Genomic DNA, 19,675 nt, shown 5'->3' on the forward strand with positions numbered 1-19,675 from the left:
AAAACTCGTTTTATTTTATTATTAATACTTAATATATATTGTGGCTGCGGCCAAAATATGCGTTTCTATGTCAAATACACATAAAACACAATTTATTGGGGTTGGGAACGAGAATATACAAAGAAAGAGCTGTAAAAGATTATCTGTAAATGATAACTTTTCATCAAAAAAGTTAAAACAAAAGGGTGAAATAATGACGGATACGACAACTCAAAAACGTGCTAATTTTTCCGCTTTAAATTCTAATTCGAATGGAGTAAACAAAAATTCTAATAGTTTACTTGTTTCAAAACCCGGATCAGCCAAAAAGCTGATTATAAAAAATTTTAAAGGTATGCAAATATTTTGTAAGCACTTTTCGGTATATAGCGGCCATTTTGTTAAATTTTTTTTTTTTTTTTTTGGTAATATTTTCATTGGATCTGTCGTATGCATTTCTTAATTATATTATTTTTCACAATATGAAGTTAAAAGGTTATTGGGAAATGTATTTTCCTTAAACGTTTTCATACACATTTTTTAAATGATTTCAAATTGGAGTTAACCTATAAGGTTCTGCACTTAACTGGCTAAGCATTGTTAATTAATTTTTGTTTTGTTTAGTTATTTTTTAGAGTAATATTTAATAATTTAGACTTACATGATTCAGTTTAATAGGTTAGTTTCAAGTAACAGTTTAAAATTTAGATGTTTAATGTATTATTATTTATATTAGTGTAAAATTATTAATATTAAACTAAATACAGTAAAAAAGATTTATCTAAAGTATGCAAATCAAAATTGGTAATTTTTTTTTTTTTTTTTTTTTTAGAAACTCCCAAACTTCCAGAAAATTACCAAGAGAAAACATGGGAAAAATTAAAGGAAGCAGTTATCGCAATACAAAGTTCAAAATTTATTCAATATAGCCTAGAAGAATTATACCAAGCAGTTGAAAATATGTGCAACCATAAAATGGCTTCTACTCTTTATGACAATTTATCTGGTAATTATTTGTATTTTTAACTAGAATTAAAATTATAATATTATTTAATTTGTTTGAATTTCTTTTTAGAACTTACCGAGCAACACATAAAAAAAAATATCGAAGAATTTTTGCAAGAAAATATGGATAAAGAGTTATGCCTTAAAAGAATGAATCATTGCTGGGAGTCACATTGTCAGCAAATGATAATGATAAGAAGCATTTTTCTATATCTAGATAGAACTTATGTCTTACAAAATCCTTCAATTTTTTCAATATGGGACATGGGACTAGAACTATTCAGAAGACATATTATATCAAATCCTGTCGTACAAAATCGTACCGTTGATGGATTACTCATGCTAATTGAACAAGAAAGGCAGGGAGATGCTGTCGATAGAACATTGCTCAAAAGTTTATTAAGAATGTTGACTGATCTTCAAATATATCAAGAAGCATTTGAAGCTAAATTTCTCATAGCCACAGAAAGACTTTATTCTGCTGAGGGGCAAAAATTAATAAACGAGCAAGAAGTCTCAGTTTATTTGGGTCATGTAGATAAAAGACTGTTTGAAGAAAACGAAAGGTTATTGTATTATTTAGATTCCTCTACAAAATGGCCACTCATTCATACAGTAGAAAAACAACTATTAAGTGAACATTTGTCAACGATTCTTCATAAAGGTTTAGAAAATTTATTAGAAGAAAATCGAATACCTGAATTAACATTATTATATGATCTGCTTACAAGAGTCAAAAATGGCTTAGTCGAACTATGTATTAATTTTAATACTTATATTAAGGTGTGTATTAAATTATTATTAATTTTTTTTTTTTTTTATAAAATGAAAATATTTTGCGTTTAAACAAAAAAAAAATTCAATTTAGAAAAAGGGTAAAACAATTGTGATAATACCGGAAAAGGACAGGACTATGGTTCAAGAATTATTAGATTTTAAGGATAAAATGGATTTTATCGTGTCTAATTGTTTTCAAAAAAATGAAAAATTTTCAAATTCGTTAAAAGAAGCTTTTGAATATTTTATTAATCAGAGAGCTAACAAACCCGCGGAATTAATCGGTAAATATTTCGTTTGTTTTTCATTTTTTTATCATTATTAATTGACATTTCACGTTTAAAAAAAAATGTAAATTCGGTTTTTCCAGCAAAATTTGTCGATTCGAAGCTTAGGGCCGGAAATAAAGAATGGACGGAAGAAGAATTGGAAAGATTATTGGATAAAATAATGGTACTTTTTAGATTTATTCACGGTAAAGACGTCTTCGAAGCCTTTTACAAAAAGGTGAGAACCCTTAGAAATATTTCAATTTTAGTTAAACAATAATAATAATAATAAAATATCGACAACTAATATTTTTCAGGATCTTGCCAAAAGACTTTTGGTGGGAAAATCCGCTAGTGTGGATGCTGAGAAAAGTATGTTGTCGAAATTGAAACAAGAATGCGGTGGAGGATTCACGTCCAAACTTGAGGGAATGTTCAAGGATATGGAATTGAATAGAGATATTAATATAGCATTTAAACAAGTAGTCTTATATATTATTATTTTTTTTTTATACTAAAACGATATGTATATTATGCGATAGATAAACGATGGATTTATGGTTTCAGTATATGGGAAATTTGAAAAATTCAAATTTAAGCGGGATCGATTTGACGGTGAATATACTGACAATGGGATACTGGCCTAATTACCCGTTGCTACAAGTTAATCTTCCCGTAGAAATGATAGAATATCAAAACGTTTTTAATAAATTTTATTTACTAAAACACAGCGGTAGAAAATTACAATGGCAACCGACTTTGGGTCACTGCGTTTTAAAAGCCACATTTGATCAGGTGATCAAATTAATCGCGTGCCTTAATTACCTCCACCCCTAACGATTACACAGGAATTATTATCATTATTTTATTGCAGAGTTCGCAAGGGAAAAAAGAACTTCAAGTGTCTTTGTTTCAAGCTCTTGTTTTATTATTATTTAACGAGTCAAATGAAATTTCTTTAGAGGATATACGAACTGCGACATCCATCGAAGTAAAAAAAAAAAAAATTAATAAATTATAATAGAAATATTAAAAAGGTTGAGCGAAGGAGGTTTATTATAACCGGAAGTTGATGATTGTCATGTTTTTTAGGATACGGAATTAAGAAGAACGCTCCAGTCATTGGCATGCGGGAAAGTTCGAGTTTTACAAAAGAATCCACGTGGGAGAGACGTCGAAGACGATGATAAATTTACATTTAATAATGATTTTTCAAATAAATTATTTAGAATAAAAATTAATCAAATTCAAATGAAAGAAACGGTGAGTGAGTGAACGAATTAAGAAGAATGTGTAAAAACAAAAAGAAATTTAAAATAAATTTTTTTTCGTTCACAGAACGAAGAACAAAAAGCCACGGAGGAAAGAGTTTTCCAAGATAGACAATATCAAATAGATGCGGCGATAGTGAGAATAATGAAAATGCGTAAACTCTATCACACAATTTACTTATATCTGAATTATATAATCAACTTAAATTTCCAGTAAAGGTTAGTCGGTCGGATTTTAAGTAATAAAAAAAAAAAAACAAACAGGAAAACTTTAATTTTTTGTTGTTTGTTTGTTTGTTTCCGTTTGTTTCAGCCTGCCGATTTGAAAAAAAGGATAGAATCATTAATCGATCGAGATTACATGGAAAGGGATAAAGATTATCCAAATCAATATAGTTACGTAGCTTGAAGAATTTATTATTATTATTATTATTTTAGTTTTTTTTTTTTTTGTCATTCTCAAATGTGATGATTGATTGATTGATGTGAGAGGGACGACTTTTTAAGGCACACGTGAATTGTTTAAAAAAATTTTTTTTTTTTTTTTAACTAATATTTTTTTAAAAAGGCGACAGCAATAATTTTTCTCAGTTTGTATTGTGAATTATCTGTCTCAATTGATACTCGTTGTGAGTTTTTTTTTTTTTTAACAAGAGTCAAATAAAGAATTTTATTATTATTATTATTATTATTATTATTATTGGATTATAATTTTTAATAAAAGATGATATGAAAAGTGAAAAAAGACAAGAGAAACGTGGGTATATATGTCTTGTATATGAATCCAGATATTTAATTTCCAAAAAAAAAAAAAAAGTGTATGGTATGTTTTATGATTTTGAAATTAATTATTATTATTATTATATTGTCAATGCTGACGTCTTTTCTTGTTAAAAAATATGTAAAAAAAAAAAAAAAAAAAAAAAGAGCTTTATTAAAAGTTGGAAAAAAAAAAAAAAAAAACAAAAAATCGAGAGCAGATAATTTTCATTTAAAAAAAAAAAAAAAATTAATAATTAATAAATTAAATTGATTTTCCTTTTTTTGAAAACAATCACCATATCCTTTTATTTATTATTAATAATCCCTTTTTCTAACAGCTTTAATAAATAATATTTTATGTATTTATTAAATTATTATTATTTAATTTACCGTTTAATGTAATTTTTCAAAAAAAAAATTTTAAAGAGATAAAAATATTGAGTTTGTTTGCTGGATTAATTTTAAATATTGGCCAGATTTCAATTGTATATACAAAAAAATTGCTTTAATGAAAGGCTTTTTGTAAAAAAAAAAAAAAAAAAAAAAAATGTTAATATTTATGGCTGTCACAATTTTTTTTTTTTTTTTTTAAATACAAATTTTAAAAATATTTTCGACTAATTATTTATTAATAACGATTATATAATTCATGATAAATCAAATGATGGGAAAAATAAGTATGGATTTGTGTGATAGAGAGTGAAAAAGTGACTTAAATTCTCAAATTTAATATTTAAAGATATATTTAGCTGATATTATGTCATTATAACAAAATTTTAATTTGTTCTCTCATGGTCGAAAAATACCTAAAACCTTACAAAGTTCTTTTGCTTAAATTAGAATATCCTATACCTAAACACGTTATCAAAACCTTTTTAGCACCTTGATTTAATTCTTCATCATCATCATCATCATCATCTTTTTCTTTTGCATCTAATTTAAATGTTAGTCCGAAAAAATCTTGGATATGTTGTAAAAATTTTATCCTGTACAAAAAAAAAAAAAGTATCCATTCAAAATTTTTTTGTTTCAATGTGAATTTGTACAAAAAAAAAAAATTTTTTGCCTTACATATAAGGAGAAAGAGGTCCAATTAAAAATTTTGAAATATCCTTTTGTGTTAAAGACATCCATAATGCAACTAAACTTTGATAACTACTCGACACACAACCCCCTCTATAAATTTCTTCTAACAATAAATTGGCTGCATGAATACCTAAATCTTCAGGAACTGAAGGTTCAATATCGGGGCTAGGTATGTTTGAATGATTATCGCATGTGTAAAATACTCCAGTTGTTGTTTCAGCCGTTAAACTCACACCGAAACCTATAAGATGGAACTTTAAGAAACCTGTATTTTTTTTTAAATTGATGTAATTAAAGAGAAGATGTACCAGGAGATTTTCCACTTTTGTCTCCTTTGCAATGATCAGTATTTATGTAAACATCTGGCAAATAATGAAGCAGAACACTTTTTGCACGTTCAACAATCCTATTAGCGAATGTTGGCGAAACTCTAACAGCATAGACTACTCCTCTGATTCTTTTTACCTTACCAGCATCCAAAACCTACAAATGATTCAAATGTGGTACCAAAGGCAAACCTTATTTCAATTAAACAATAACTTAATGAAAATTAACCTGAATAGGTTTTAGAGATTTTCTAGTAGGACAACGAAACTCGACTTGACCACCGCCTTCCGGAGCCATACCTCTTTTAACAACCTTTAAAGATAATCCATCATCAACTACCAAAAATCTTTTTAAAATTGGAATTAATCCTGTTATCATACTATCCACTGATACTTCATTCTAAAAAATTAATTTTTGAATTATTTTTAATATGCTGTCAGATATCAAAGACTTAAAAATTTTTTACTAAAATTAATAAATTACTTGAGCATTTGTTACTCCATATAAAACACAGTGTAATGGTTTTTTACAAAAAGGAGCCAAAGCAATTAATACTTCAAGATAATAAGAAATAGCTCTAAGTTTACAACATTCATGAGTAACAAAACCACCTTGTAAAAGTCCTGGTTGAAAATATACACTTGTACCAGTATAATTTAATTCGACAGTTGTTCCATTTGTAATTTTGTCCAATAACCTAATTAAATTAACCTCATACTCTAAAACAAAACAAATTATTAACTTTTTAGCTTGCATTCATTTGGTTTAAAACTTAAAAAAAATAAAAAAATTTACCTCTTAAACCGGGGAAATCATCCATACATCTTATATCATTTATTTTAACAGGCCTCCCACTTAATACTGATAAAATTAATCGCATTCGAAATCCATTGCTACCTCTATAAATCAAACAACTTTCTTTTTTAGCAACTACAGACATTTTAAATTAATATTTTCACGTACTCGTTAATGTGCATGTTTAAAATTCCTTCCATTCAAAAGTTTAAAGTATAGCAAATCTGATTAGCAGCAAAAAGTATAAAAATAATTATTTTTCCCATTTTATCAGCAATACAGTAATTTAATAAATTATTTTATATATATTTTGTTTATTGTACGTAGTTATTCAGTGATTTAAAACTTATTAATATTTTAACGATAGCTTCTTCCATTTTTGCTACCATTAAACGGTCAAAATGGTTTAGTTTACAATTTTTATGAATGAAAAAACCCGTTATTTTTTTTTTTTTTTTATTTAATTTTCTTTGTATCGGTTTTTTTTTTTTTTTGTTGAAATTATTAATTTTTTTTTGTTTGAAAAACATTTATTTACTATTGTTATATTTACTACATTGTGTAAATAGTCTAAATAAAATGAACTATTATAATAAAGTGCCTGTTAAAAAAACACGAGTTGTTATTTTTATGAGTAAACATATTACAAAACCGTAAAATGGCTTTTTTTTAACTTTAAACTACAGTAGTTTTTTTTTTATCGTATTGAATAAATTTGTATAATTTTTTATAAAGTTTAAATGCCTTATAAATCTCTTATAAAACGAATTGTAATTATTATAAGTTGTTAATCATGACAAATAACTGAATTATTATGGGTCCTGTAAAATCTTGTTGTAAAAATCAAATGGATGACAATTTAATGGTGACCAAAATGGATTTAAGTCACTGTGGGTGTTTAGAAGTTCCACCCATTGTTTTTAACGCGGAGAGATATATAGAAACATTAATTTTGTCTTCCAATCAAATATCTAGTTTGCCTCCTCAATTATTTCACTGCCAGGTTTATACATCTTACACTTTAATAAATTTTATTATTTCCACATTCGTTAATACTACCTTGTAAATAATAATAAAAAAATTTTTATTTTTCCAGGAAATGAAACATTTAAATTTAATAGATAATTGTCTCAACAATATTCCACCAGCCATTGGTTCTTATCAGTATTTAATTAGTTTAAAATTAGATAAAAATAATTTACAAGAATTGCCGGAAAATTTAAAAATGTGTAAAAAATTAAAAAGACTTAGTTTAAATAGTAATCCGTGGAAAATTATGCCAAATATTGTTACTCAGTTAATTGCCCTAGAGGAACTCTATATGAACGATTGTGAATTAAACTATTTACCAGCATCAATAGGAAGATTAGCAAAACTCAAAATAATCGAACTTAGAAATAATAATCTGTGTAATTTGCCTTTATCTATGACAAGACTAGGAATGCTGACTCGGTAAATTTAAAAAAAAATCATTATTGATTTTTATTAATATTAATTATTATATCGATTAAATTATCATAATGTATTTTTTTCAGATTAGACATTGGGGATAATGATTTTAATGAATTCCCACCTTGCATTTCAAAATTGAAAAACCTTACAGAATTACTTTTGGATAATAATGACATTGAGGAAGTTATGGATATTAAAAATTTAGTGCATTTGGAACATTTCGATGCTAGCTATAATCACATAACTATATTGTCTGATACAATCGGTTGTTGCATACATTTAACACTTTTGAATTTATCATTTAATTATTTAGAAACATTACCAAATTCAATAGGAAACATTAGTTTTTTACAAACTCTTCATTTAGAAATGAACGAATTAACAGAGGTGAGATTTTAATATTTTATGTTTGCAATTGCACTTTCACTTTCCTATAATAATAATAATATTATTTATCGTTAAACTTCATTTCATGTTTTTTTCAGATTCCCAAATCGATTGGAAAGTTATCATATTTGGAAGAATTAAATCTTTGTAATAACAAATTACATCATTTACCCAATACAATAGGTTTGTTAAGAAATTTAAGAAATTTAAACGTATCGAAAAACATGTTACAAGAATTCCCACCTGAAATAGGATCGTGTACCAGGTACAACCAAAAAAAATTTTTAACATAAAAGTTAAAAAATTCGAAAGAATTTCATGGAGAGAAAAAAATTTTTAGGTTATCAATAATTAATGCTGCTTACAATCATCTTCAAGTTTTACCATCCGAAATTGGGTATTTGAACAATTTAAAAGTTCTCGATCTTGTTGGTAATTTTTTAATGTACCTTCCAATCACGATAGTCAACCTAAGAGGAGTTCGAGCCATTTGGCTGTCTGCGAATCAAAACGTTCCCCTAATTCCTTTTACCGAAGATGTTAATTCGGCAAACGGTGAAAGATTTTTAACAAATATCGCACTGCCACAAATCGGTGAAATACCACGAAAACATTTAAACGTTATTTATAAAAAGGCGGAAACCAACGAGAAACACGCATCGTGGAACAAGAAAATCAGGTAAAAGAGTAAATTATGCATGAAAAATATTTCGTGTAAATAACTTGATTGTTTTTTTTTTTTTTACGGTCAGGTTTTCCGAAGATGAAAATATTCTCCCGGGTAAATTTCACCGTACCCCGACACCATTCCCTAAAGAATTAAGATCTCCCAGTAGAAAGTTAATGAAAAATGAAGAACAACCTCGGGCGAATGATAATTACGCAAACGTGATGGATGGGAAAGTTCTAGAACATGAAATTCCGTTACTTCAATCTCCATCCATTTGCATGAGGAAAACGAATTCGGATTTAAATTTTTACGATGGTAAATTTTCCTTTTTTTCCCAATAATAATAATTGATGAATGATTTCAAACGTGGGAAATATGTTATATAGGTGACGTACCGAGAATCAGAGAAGCGAGCATTGTTAAAAATAACAGAGGTAATAATAATATTGTCGATATATCGAACGAGAAATACGTTGTTGAAAACGATAAAATGGCGGCCATGGATTTAAATAGAGTTATGGTCGTGGATTGCATCAATTAATGGTAAATTTATTTATTTATTTATTCTACCTCTTCGACATAAATTAAACCTAATTAAATTATTTTAATAATTTTCCAGGTAAAATTTTAACGCGTTTGTGATAAAACGAAAGCCTTCAATCATACGAAAGAAAAAAGAAAAGAAAAAAGAAAACTCAGGGTTTATTATATTTTTTTTTATATATAGGAAAGTCATGTACTATTATTATTATTATTAATCTGTGATATTTTTTTTTTTTTTTATTATTTTTTTATAAAAATATCGATGGCGATCCGTCCGTTAAAATAAATAAATAATTAAGAAAATGTTTTTATCATTATCACTCACTCATAAATCAAATTTTTATTTTTTACTTTCCCAATAATATCAATCAATCAATTAATTTTCACAACGGAAATAATAAATTAAATACTGATAATAATGATAATAAATAACGGTAATGAGGTAAAAAAAAAAAAAAAACCGACAAAAATTAACGAATGCAAAATTTATCATAATTTTTTAAATGATTAACGGTTAATAGACGACACCACCCCTACCATCACCCCTACTACTACTACCTCTACCACTACTCTCTGAATGCCTTAAAAATTATAATTAATAATAATAATAATAATAATAATAATAAAATTGTTTTTATTGGGTAATTATACGTAAGAGAAAAGGGGATTGATTGGAAAATGTGCGGTGTGTGTGTGTGTGCGTGTGTACCACGTGACACGAATCCATCAATCAAAAATTTTTTATTAAATTTCGAAATCGATTCAAGTAACATAATTGCAAAAAAAAAATAAAAAATAAAATTTTAAGAAAAATAAATTTTTCGGTTAAAGAGTTCAATGTCGACTTATTATTATTATTATTCTTTTCTTATATTATTATTATTATTATTATTATTATTATTATTATTATATATGTACAAATGGCCGACTCGATTGATTCCCAAATAAATAATTTTGTTTTAAATTTTATAACAATTATCCATTAAAAAAAAAAAAAAAAAAAAAACATAATTCAGTTTTGCATTGAATGGAAAAATTTTAAATAATAATAATAATGATGATGATGATGATGATGATGATGATGATGACGATATGATATAAAAGCATATAATTTGCGGTTAAGGGCCGTAACACAAGGTATAAAGAAAACCTGAGACGAAAATCAACGATCATTGCAAAATAAGGCATTGACTTTGAAAAACTCTTGTTATACGTCATTCGTTTTTAACGAATTTTTTTTTTTTTATTCGCACGCACACACACGCACACGCACGCACAAAATTATTTTATTTTATTAGGTAAGTAATTTAATATTTATTTTATTTTTTAAATTTTTATTCGTTTTTGATTAATATTTTCGCGCCATTTTATTTCCCAATTTTTTTAAAAAAAAGCTAATTGTTTCGTTTTTTTTTTTTTGGTTTAATGTAATAATAATTATTATTATTATTCTTTTAATTTATTTTTTTTGTTGATATTATTAACAATAAGATTATTATTATTATTATTATTATTAATGTTTAAATAAATAAATTAATAAATTAAATTAAATTAAATTCGTTTGAAGTGAATTTTTTTAGTATTGAATTTTTATTTATTTATTTTAATTAATTATTTATAATATTATTATTATTATCTATTTTTAAAATTTTTATTTATTATTATTATTATTATTTATATTTTATTATTTAAATTCATCTTTAAAATATTTTTTTTCTGAGACAAAAAAAAAGGCCAATGAACGGAAGTCCTACGATTCAATTTTTTTTTTTTTTTTTACGTAATTACGAGCGTAGAAAAAATTTTTTATTTCATTTAAATAAATTTGTTTCCCAATTAAATATCAAATTGTTTAATTAATTAATTTATTTATTTATTTATTTTCCAGAAAAAAGAAAAGAAAAAGAAAAGAAAAGAAAATGAAATACGTATATGTTGCCATTTTGTTAACGTCATCATTCATTTCAATCGTTTATTCTCATCCGATAAATTCCGGTAAGAAAAAAAAAAACTTAAAACCTAACAAGAAGTAAAAAAACCTTAAACCTAAAACCTAAAGACAAGTTTTTTTGTTTCAAAAAGTAAATTTATATGAAATCGAATGTTCGAACGCCATTTTGCATCCGCGAATTAGTCGTTACACCTTTTCGACTCGAAAGAATTTTATCTAAACCGGTTTATATAATAATATCAAGTCATAATAAAAAACCGTGAATAATCTTTCATGACCCCTGTAAATACTTTTACGCTTCTCATACTAAAAACTACTTGTGTTTACCACACCCCTACCACCTCTACCACCACCGCCATCACCCCTCCTCCATTTTTTTTTCATTAATAATATTTGTGATCATTTTTTTTTTTTAAAGATGTACAACCTAAAGATTTTTACAAAAGGCAAATATTACAACCAATACCAGGTTACATACCTGTATACATACAATCGGATGAAGATTTATCACCAAGACAAAATGGACAATCGATCAAATCACACAAATCTCAAACCATTGAAAAAAATAAAAGCATTCAAGAAACGAATAAAAAAATTTAATGTTAAAAAAACTAATTTTTTTAGTTAAACTACCGCCATTTTTTTTTTTTTTCTCACATCGAAACAAATTTTTTAAAATGTTTCATAATTTTTTTTTTTATCGAATTAATTTTTTTTAATATGGAAATTGTTTTTTTTAAATTGTTGCAATTAATTGAAATTATTTTTTAAATGTACATTGTTTATATGTTATTAAAAGTTTTAAAATTTAAAAAGAATTGTAAGTTCAAACGAATCGAATACAAAAATAAATTTAAATTAAAAAATTAAAATTTCGATAAAATTACTTTTTAACTTTTAGAACCCTAACTAACCCAACTAACTTTGTTAATAACTACCTTAACTTTGTTTTTAACTAACCCATCACTTTGTTAATATTAAACACTAATCAAAGTAGAATAAGCACCATTCTAAACGAGGGACCATATTGTAACCAAATCGAAGAATTAGAAAAAATGTGGAAAAATTGAAAGACGAATAGTAAAAAGACATTATTTAATTTTCTTATAAACAACCTATTAAAATATTTATTTTATGTACAATAAACAAAGCTGATAATTTGTACTAGTCAGTTATTTGATTCATAACGTTATCCATCAAACATTTTTTTGTTAAATCGGATATGGTTTTGCATTTTGAAATAAGGAGATCCATAGATTTTAAAATGGTATTTATCGATACAGTCCCACTTTGGGTTATTTCAGTTACCTGAGCCATTTCAGGCATATATGATAAACTTATTATACCTATTTCGGAAGTTTTGTTTTTAAAAAACGATTTACAAAATTTTTCCTCCTCAAAATTAGGATCGATAAATATCATATCATTATGAATCCCCTAAAATTTTAATATTGTAAATACTAATGACTCCTCAGAGAAAAATTAATTTAATAAAAAAAAAAAAAAACTTACCAGAGTGACTGAAGTGAGAATGTCATACATTGGAATTCCAGCATCTGCCAAAGCTAAACCTGCAGCTGTGATAGCAGCAGATAAGCAAGAGCCATCATTATCGAGTAGGAGAGCATAAACGTCGACTTGAAAATTTGGAAACTCATGCTGAAAATAAAAAAAAAACAATACTCAATTAGTAAAATATTAAATATTAAAAAAAAATAAGAAAAAGTTGTTAAGAATATAAACTGTACCCTACAAACTGCTGGTTCAAGAGATCTTTTTAAGATAATACTTAAATCTTTTTCTTCCAAATCCATAATGTGTCCTTTTCGTTCCAAACCGTAAAATGGTGCAAATTTAAATTCACAATAAATTTCACCATTCGGAGTAAATTCTGAAAGTCTTGGAATTTCTCGCGGTTCAAAAACCGACACAAGAACTTTAGTATTATTTAATTCTAAATATGCGGATCCTTTTGCTTGTGTCACAACACCGGTTTTCATATCTATCATTTAAAAATAATCGTAAAAAATCTTTAATTTATCTGTATTTAATTTTTTATTTTAAATTTAAAAAAAAAAATTTAAGTACTTACAAATTTTTCTTTGATCCTCGAATGTTCTGCCATCTTTTCGAATTTTATTATTATCTAATATTTCTCTTAAAGTAGATTCGTAGTCTTTAACATCTTTTAAAACAAAATGTTGATAACTTTCCGAATCAGTTGGAACTTGAAGTCGTCTGAGATCCCGAGCCATTTTAAATAAAAAATAAAAACCACACCGTTCGAATGGTTTAACGACCACAGATTAACGACTAATGGTTTAACGTGGCTACAGAATAAGAGAATATTTTTCGCGCGCAAAATAACAAATTACAATTATTTTTGACGTGAGTCAAAATAATTCCTTAAAATTACTTTTTTTAATAAAAAAATTACATAAATTATAATAAATTTACATTAATTAAAATTTTAATAATAATTTTTTAAATAATAAAATAAATTTTTTTATTAATCGGTGAATTTAAACCGCGTTAAAAACATTAATAGAAATTAAATTGTACTTACCGATTTAAATGGCGACGAATAAAAACAAATGAAAATGTAAGTAAATGAAAAATTAAACTTGAAGAGGATTATCTAAAAAAAAAAAAAAATTAATTTTTTTGTAAAATTTTCATTGAGTGAATCAATTTTTTTTAAAAAAAAACCTCCAATAAATTATCATTTTTTTTTTTTTATTAAAATACAAAAATTATAAATATAAAAACGTATAACACATATGTACATTAAAATGAAAGCATTTTATATATATATATATAATTTGTACTAAAATTATAAATAAATAAAAAAAAAAATTTAATTACAATTAATACTTAAATACTGATAACAGCAAGCAAAATAAACTTAATAAATTTCATTACAAAAAGCAATAAGTTAAAAAGTAAAAAAAAAAAAAAAAAAAAAAAACATTTAGAGTTAATTGTAAAAATTTAAATACATTTTTTAATATACAAAAAGTTCTTTAGTTGTTGCTGTTGTTGTTTCAAAATTCATTTAAATTTCACATCATCAGTTATGAATATTTAAAACCTAACTAAAAAAAATTTGTACTTGAAAAAAAAAACTAACTAACCGGTTGTCTGTCAAAAAAAAACTAATTTCGGATATAAAAACTTATTTATTTTATGTAGTTAATTAAATATCATTTATGTAAAGTTTTAATAAATAAATATCAAACTAATGTTATTTATATATATATGTATATATAAACTTCTTAAGATCAGTCTTTTTCTTTTAGGTTATACAAGTTTTTAAAAATAAAAAACTTTATAAATTTCTAATTATTAGACTTTCTTTCCTTTTTATTAATCTCAGGGACGTATCTTAATCGTAATGACCTTATTATTTTTTTACAACGATTAAAGATAATGTCGGAAAAAAGTGGGGAGGGGAGGGGGGAGGCTTAAACTAAACGTATCTCGTAAGTTGAGCATAAAATTCTTGAAGACAGATATTTAATTGAGTGAATGTGGGTCGTTCGTCGATGGACATCGCCCAACAATAACCCATAACGGCAAACCTGAAAAAAAAGTTTCATGATAAAAAATCAAATAACGATCAAGTAAATATTATTTAAATAAATAAATAAATTCCCGTACAATTCGTCGGGACAATTTATGGGTTGCGTCAACCTGTATCCATCCCTTAAATACGCAGCCATTTCGAATGGATCCACTTCTAAATAGGGTTGCTGAGCAAGGGTTGTCAATTCCCAGAGTAACACCCCGAACGACCACTGCAATCATCATACAATAAACTCGATAAAAAAATTAAATAAATTATTAAAAGTTTTAAACGGTTGTACAGGTACGAACCACGTCACTCGCTGTCGAAAATGTTTTCAACGTTAAACTTTCGATTGCGAGCCATTTGATGGGCCTGTTTTCGTTGTCTCCCAAACAATGATAATCCGCGGGAAATAAATCTCGCGACAGTGCATTGTCCCATATTTGAACTCTTAATTTATCGTCGACCCTGTTTTTTTTCATTTAACAAATCATTATTATTATTATTTTCGTTATGTACATTAATTAAAATGAACGTCGGATACTTACACGCAATTACGAGCCGCGATATCTTTATGAATGATTTTTTTCTTATGTAAATATTGTAAACCGTGAACAATTTGTAAAGCCATGTCGACAACTTCTTGAGTCGTTAGAGCGTGAGCTATACCTTCTGGACAAACTTTACATTTCTGTAGGAACCTGGAAAAAAAAAAAAAAAAAAATATCATCTCGTTGAATTAAACAAATTTTTTTTTTTTTTATCCTCGAATCGAATTTCCAACCTTTTTAAATTTGTATATCCTTGGTAATGGTAAACGAGAAAGGGCGAAGAATGTTCTTCGATGGATACTCCCAATATCGACAATATATTTTTGTGATTTAAATTGTAGAGAGACATTCCTTCTTGCAGCAAGACGGATATTTGAGTTTGAGAAGCATGTTCTAAGGAGTTAAAGACACACATAAAAAACAAAGTTCCATGAGAATAACTACAAAAAAAAAAAAAAAAAAGATACCACCCACCTAATACTGTTTTGACGATTATTTCCTCTTCTCCGCCGTCTTCTTCGGCGAAGGTACCACGGTACACTTTACCAAAAGTACCTTCGAGTATAATACTTTTTAACCTTATCCGACACTTGGGAATCGACAATTCGGCTATTCTTTCACTCAGATCTTTATCTTTTTGTTTGTCTTCAATGACCGAATAACTCGGCATCCTTTTGAAACTCGCATAACTCGTTATGCTTTTACAACTGCTCAGGGAAGTACCCGTTCTGTTGTTTGCCATTTCGACGGGTAAAAATGTCGCGTGTCCCTGTCCCGAACAAGCGGATTCGTTTCTCGATTCCCTGAAATAATCATTATTCCATTTTAATCATTATTATTATTTTTTCATTCCCGAAATGAAACATTCCACTAACTGCAACATTCCACGTCTTATTTTTTTTGTTTTCACGTAGTACGCAATTATCATGGTGACAATGACTGCGATTAAAGCGCAAGCGCAACCGACAGCAATGTAAAAAATATTTGGAGCTGGAGTCGTATCGATGAGCACAATCTGTTGACTATCATCGGACGTCGTTTTGGAATCTGGAAATACAATGAATGTCAACACATACACCCACACATATTCTACGACAGGATTTCATAAATCAATTTGTACCTTTAAGACATATTTTCCGTCTTTTAAACATCAAATGCGTCACCGTATTGTTCGCTTTGTTTATCGTGATGGTAACGTTAAGACGAATGTCGATTTCAGCATCCGCCAATCCCGAACACGGGAGTTCGACGGTAAAAGTTTGAAGGGTTATGGGTACGAAACCGGAGTGGGAAATATTCAATTTCGGATTTATTAAAATTCTCGAATTTGATAACTGTAGAGCAATGTTGTATTTTAACTAAAACAAAACAAAAATGATACGGGGGTTTTAATTTCCTTCTCTGCAATACGATACGATACGTTTAAACCTGAAATTTTAATTACCGCTTTTCCTGCCAGACTTTGCCACGTAAAAAATAAGGCACTAATATGCGATGGTATGAGTATAACAAAATTCAATGCGTAATCGTTTACGACGCCATCTCGTACGTAATAAAGATCGGCATCTACTCCTGTAAAAATAAATAAATAAATAAATTTCGGGATTCATTTCTTTTGGTAACACCAAAAAACGGTTGACTGAATATAAAAAGTTCACAAAACCACGAATTCACGGTTCAGCAATAATAATAATAATAATAATAACCATCATCTTTCCATTCAGTCTCATTCAGACCCGAAGCGTTTCAGGTGCTCATAACAAATATAATCAATTATTATTATTATTTTTAACGGAATTCAACCGTGCAAATATTTTTATATAATTTCAAATTCCGTGATTTCCCCCTTCCTTCCCCCCTCCACTCCTCCCGCATTTAATCGATAACAAATGTTTGTCCCATCGACATTACCTTCAACCTTTTTTAATTAATTATTATTGTTTTAAATTTTTCTATCACCATAAATGACATCGAAATTTTTTTCCACACGTGGATTACGTGTGGATACGTGTAATCCACGTGGGTTATGGATTATGTTTTGGAAAATGAGTTTGAATTATGCGACAACCGGCGTCGTTAACAATCCATGCATGCAAAAAAAATAAAAAATAAAAAAACAATTTTTGAAATAATAAATCCACTTTTTGCCGTAATTACGCGCGCTCATTATAGCAAAAAAAAAAAAAAACAACAAATTTTTGCTCTTATTTACCCAAGGTATAAAAAAAAAAAAATTGTCTTTCTACAACCGCAAATTTCATCCATCATCGAGTCATCAATTTTCCACGTGGATAAATATCTATCGACAAATTTATATATATATATATATATATATATATATATATATATATATATATATATATATATATATATATATTGTCGTGGCCCGATTCGATTATCGATTCACAACGTTGATCTTCCTCCGCGTTCGTGGTATTATTCAAGATTGAAATCGAACACACTTTTAACGAAAGAAGAATTATATTGATTGTAAGCAACATAAGAACATTTTACAACATGTTACATGTACAGAACAAATTAGTCACTAAAATAATGTTATGAACACTACTAGTTGTAAACACTATCACAAAACTAGACCTAGACACAAGTTGAACTCTAAGATATCAGGAGAAACCGATGAACTAAGAGTCGAACACCAAGAACGAAGAGTTGTGCAACAAGAACAAAGTGCAGAGAAACAAGAACCATGGCTGAGACGTTCAGCCTCCTTTTATAAATTCTGACTATCGCTAGTCATTGTTCATTCACTAGCAATTAAGATAAGATTAGAAAAGCGAAGCTTCTAGAAATGCTGACTATGTGTCTACGATATGAATAGTCACTATCTCCAGACATGCTGACTTTGCGTCTACCATGTGAATGGAATCACTATCTCCAGACATGCTGACTTTGCGTCCACTATGTGAATGGAGTCACCATTCCCACTCATTTATCAAAAAACACACCACATCCGACATGGGTTCATAACACCTCCCCATATATAGAAGGAAAACAATTTTTTTTTTGAAAAGAAAAATTTGTTTTCTCCTCTGGAAAAACTTGGAAATTTTCCTTTGCTGGTTACTTGCAGAATTCTTTAAATTTAAAAATTCTCGGAAAGAATACCAATCAACGTGAAATAATAATAATAATAATAATAAAGTTTGATTTGAATCCTTTTAAAAAAAAAGGTTCAAAGGATTTCAGTAGAGTTTTATCCTTTGAATATTCTCTCTCTCTCTCTCTCTTTTTTTTTTAATCTCTAAATTAGAAAAATTAAAAAATTGAATAAGGTACAAGAAGAAACAGGTCTTAGGTTTTAAACAATCCACGTACCGAGTAAACAGAAAATATTTATGTTCATAGCACCTCCCACACAAGACTCCACACTCCGAGAAACGAGCAGGACATCCGGGGGGGGGGGCACTTTTCTACAATTTATCATCGCGTCTTCAATTTTGCATTCCTCCACCCCCCCCCCCATAACCCCCGCGTGAGCGAGCGACAAAATAATAAAAAAACGATAAAAACCTTAACGAGAGGAAATATATAAAGGATTGACATTTTATTCCTGCCGCGAGGCAAAAAAGGTCAAAAACCTCCATTTTCATTTTCTTTAACAGGAAATTTTGTATAGGAAAAACTCATAGACCCTCATTTTATATCAACACACACACACACGTCATATTGGCGTTCACTAATGTTATTGATTCGTTTTATATTCCACGTCTGTTTGTTTTGTGAATGTGTCCACGTGTTTGGGGAGAAAGAGAGAGAGGGGGACGAACATACCACCCCCACCACCACCACCACCTCTCATAGCATTAGTTTTAATGAAGAGTAATTGGGTTTAAATTTATTGTCGTCTGCATATAACCTTAAACGACTCTCCTAATATGTGTTCTTATTTTACGTCAAAAGAACTTGAAAAACCTGCACAAAATAGTAGCAGAAGCCATACCTTATTTTACAAAACAAAAAAAATTTGGGGAGCAGAATAAAAAAAAGTAAAATTCGAAGGGGGAAACGCAACGATTCGACAAACAAACAAAAAAAAATTTTTTTTTTTATAAAATCCCATTAAAGAATATAATATTTTGATGTGTGCGTCAAAGAAAAGAAAAACGAGATCGTTCGATTGATCGATCCATCGATCGATCGTTCGATTGATTGATTGATTGATCAATCGAATAAATTGAAAGCTTCTGCTTGTTCTACTTCTTGTATAAACCATTGTATAGTTTAACAAATGCAGTAAATTTTTTTTTTTTTTTTTTTTTTA

General features: G+C 27.6%; 5 protein-coding genes across 5 annotated transcripts; 2 read left to right on the plus strand and 3 right to left on the minus strand.

The window, feature by feature from the left end:
- Positions 1-193: 193 nt before the first annotated feature.
- Positions 194-3,710, plus strand: Phum_PHUM613890 (Cullin-4A, putative; the record flags this gene model as incomplete). The annotated part of the gene is made up of 11 exons (XM_002433060.1): positions 194-332; positions 812-985; positions 1,055-1,767; positions 1,853-2,045; positions 2,132-2,268; positions 2,348-2,512; positions 2,598-2,825; positions 2,905-3,021; positions 3,123-3,293; positions 3,369-3,437; positions 3,615-3,710. 11 exons carry the CDS (start codon positions 194-196, stop codon positions 3,708-3,710), a joined length of 2,202 nt encoding a protein of 733 aa, XP_002433105.1.
- A 1,167-nt stretch (positions 3,711-4,877) lies between these two features.
- On the minus strand, positions 4,878-6,416 carry Phum_PHUM613900 (RNA 3' terminal phosphate cyclase, putative; the record flags this gene model as incomplete). The annotated part of the gene is made up of 6 exons (XM_002433061.1): positions 4,878-5,049; positions 5,135-5,390; positions 5,458-5,632; positions 5,705-5,875; positions 5,960-6,195; positions 6,272-6,416. 6 exons carry the CDS (start codon positions 6,414-6,416, stop codon positions 4,878-4,880), a joined length of 1,155 nt encoding a protein of 384 aa, XP_002433106.1.
- Positions 6,417-7,085: 669 nt separating this feature from the next.
- Phum_PHUM613910 (protein lap1, putative) lies at positions 7,086-9,321 on the plus strand (the record flags this gene model as incomplete). The annotated part of the gene is made up of 7 exons (XM_002433062.1): positions 7,086-7,274; positions 7,368-7,723; positions 7,807-8,110; positions 8,209-8,375; positions 8,451-8,789; positions 8,863-9,095; positions 9,167-9,321. 7 exons carry the CDS (start codon positions 7,086-7,088, stop codon positions 9,319-9,321), a joined length of 1,743 nt encoding a protein of 580 aa, XP_002433107.1.
- Positions 9,322-12,438: 3,117 nt separating this feature from the next.
- Positions 12,439-13,529, minus strand: Phum_PHUM613920 (uncharacterized protein; the record flags this gene model as incomplete). Its single annotated transcript, XM_002433063.1, has 4 exons — positions 12,439-12,711; positions 12,787-12,933; positions 13,023-13,276; positions 13,367-13,529. 4 exons carry the CDS (start codon positions 13,527-13,529, stop codon positions 12,439-12,441), a joined length of 837 nt encoding a protein of 278 aa, XP_002433108.1.
- A 1,214-nt stretch (positions 13,530-14,743) lies between these two features.
- Phum_PHUM613930 (receptor tyrosine kinase, putative) lies at positions 14,744-17,560 on the minus strand (the record flags this gene model as incomplete). The annotated part of the gene is made up of 10 exons (XM_002433064.1): positions 14,744-14,855; positions 14,935-15,071; positions 15,151-15,310; positions 15,391-15,543; positions 15,627-15,786; positions 15,868-16,196; positions 16,269-16,440; positions 16,514-16,751; positions 16,838-16,965; positions 17,551-17,560. 10 exons carry the CDS (start codon positions 17,558-17,560, stop codon positions 14,744-14,746), a joined length of 1,599 nt encoding a protein of 532 aa, XP_002433109.1.
- Positions 17,561-19,675: the final 2,115 nt, after the last annotated feature.

This window comes from Pediculus humanus, genomic scaffold, assembly GCF_000006295.1.
Source record: "Pediculus humanus corporis 1103172108322 genomic scaffold, whole genome shotgun sequence".
NCBI lineage: Eukaryota > Metazoa > Arthropoda > Insecta > Psocodea > Pediculidae > Pediculus > Pediculus humanus.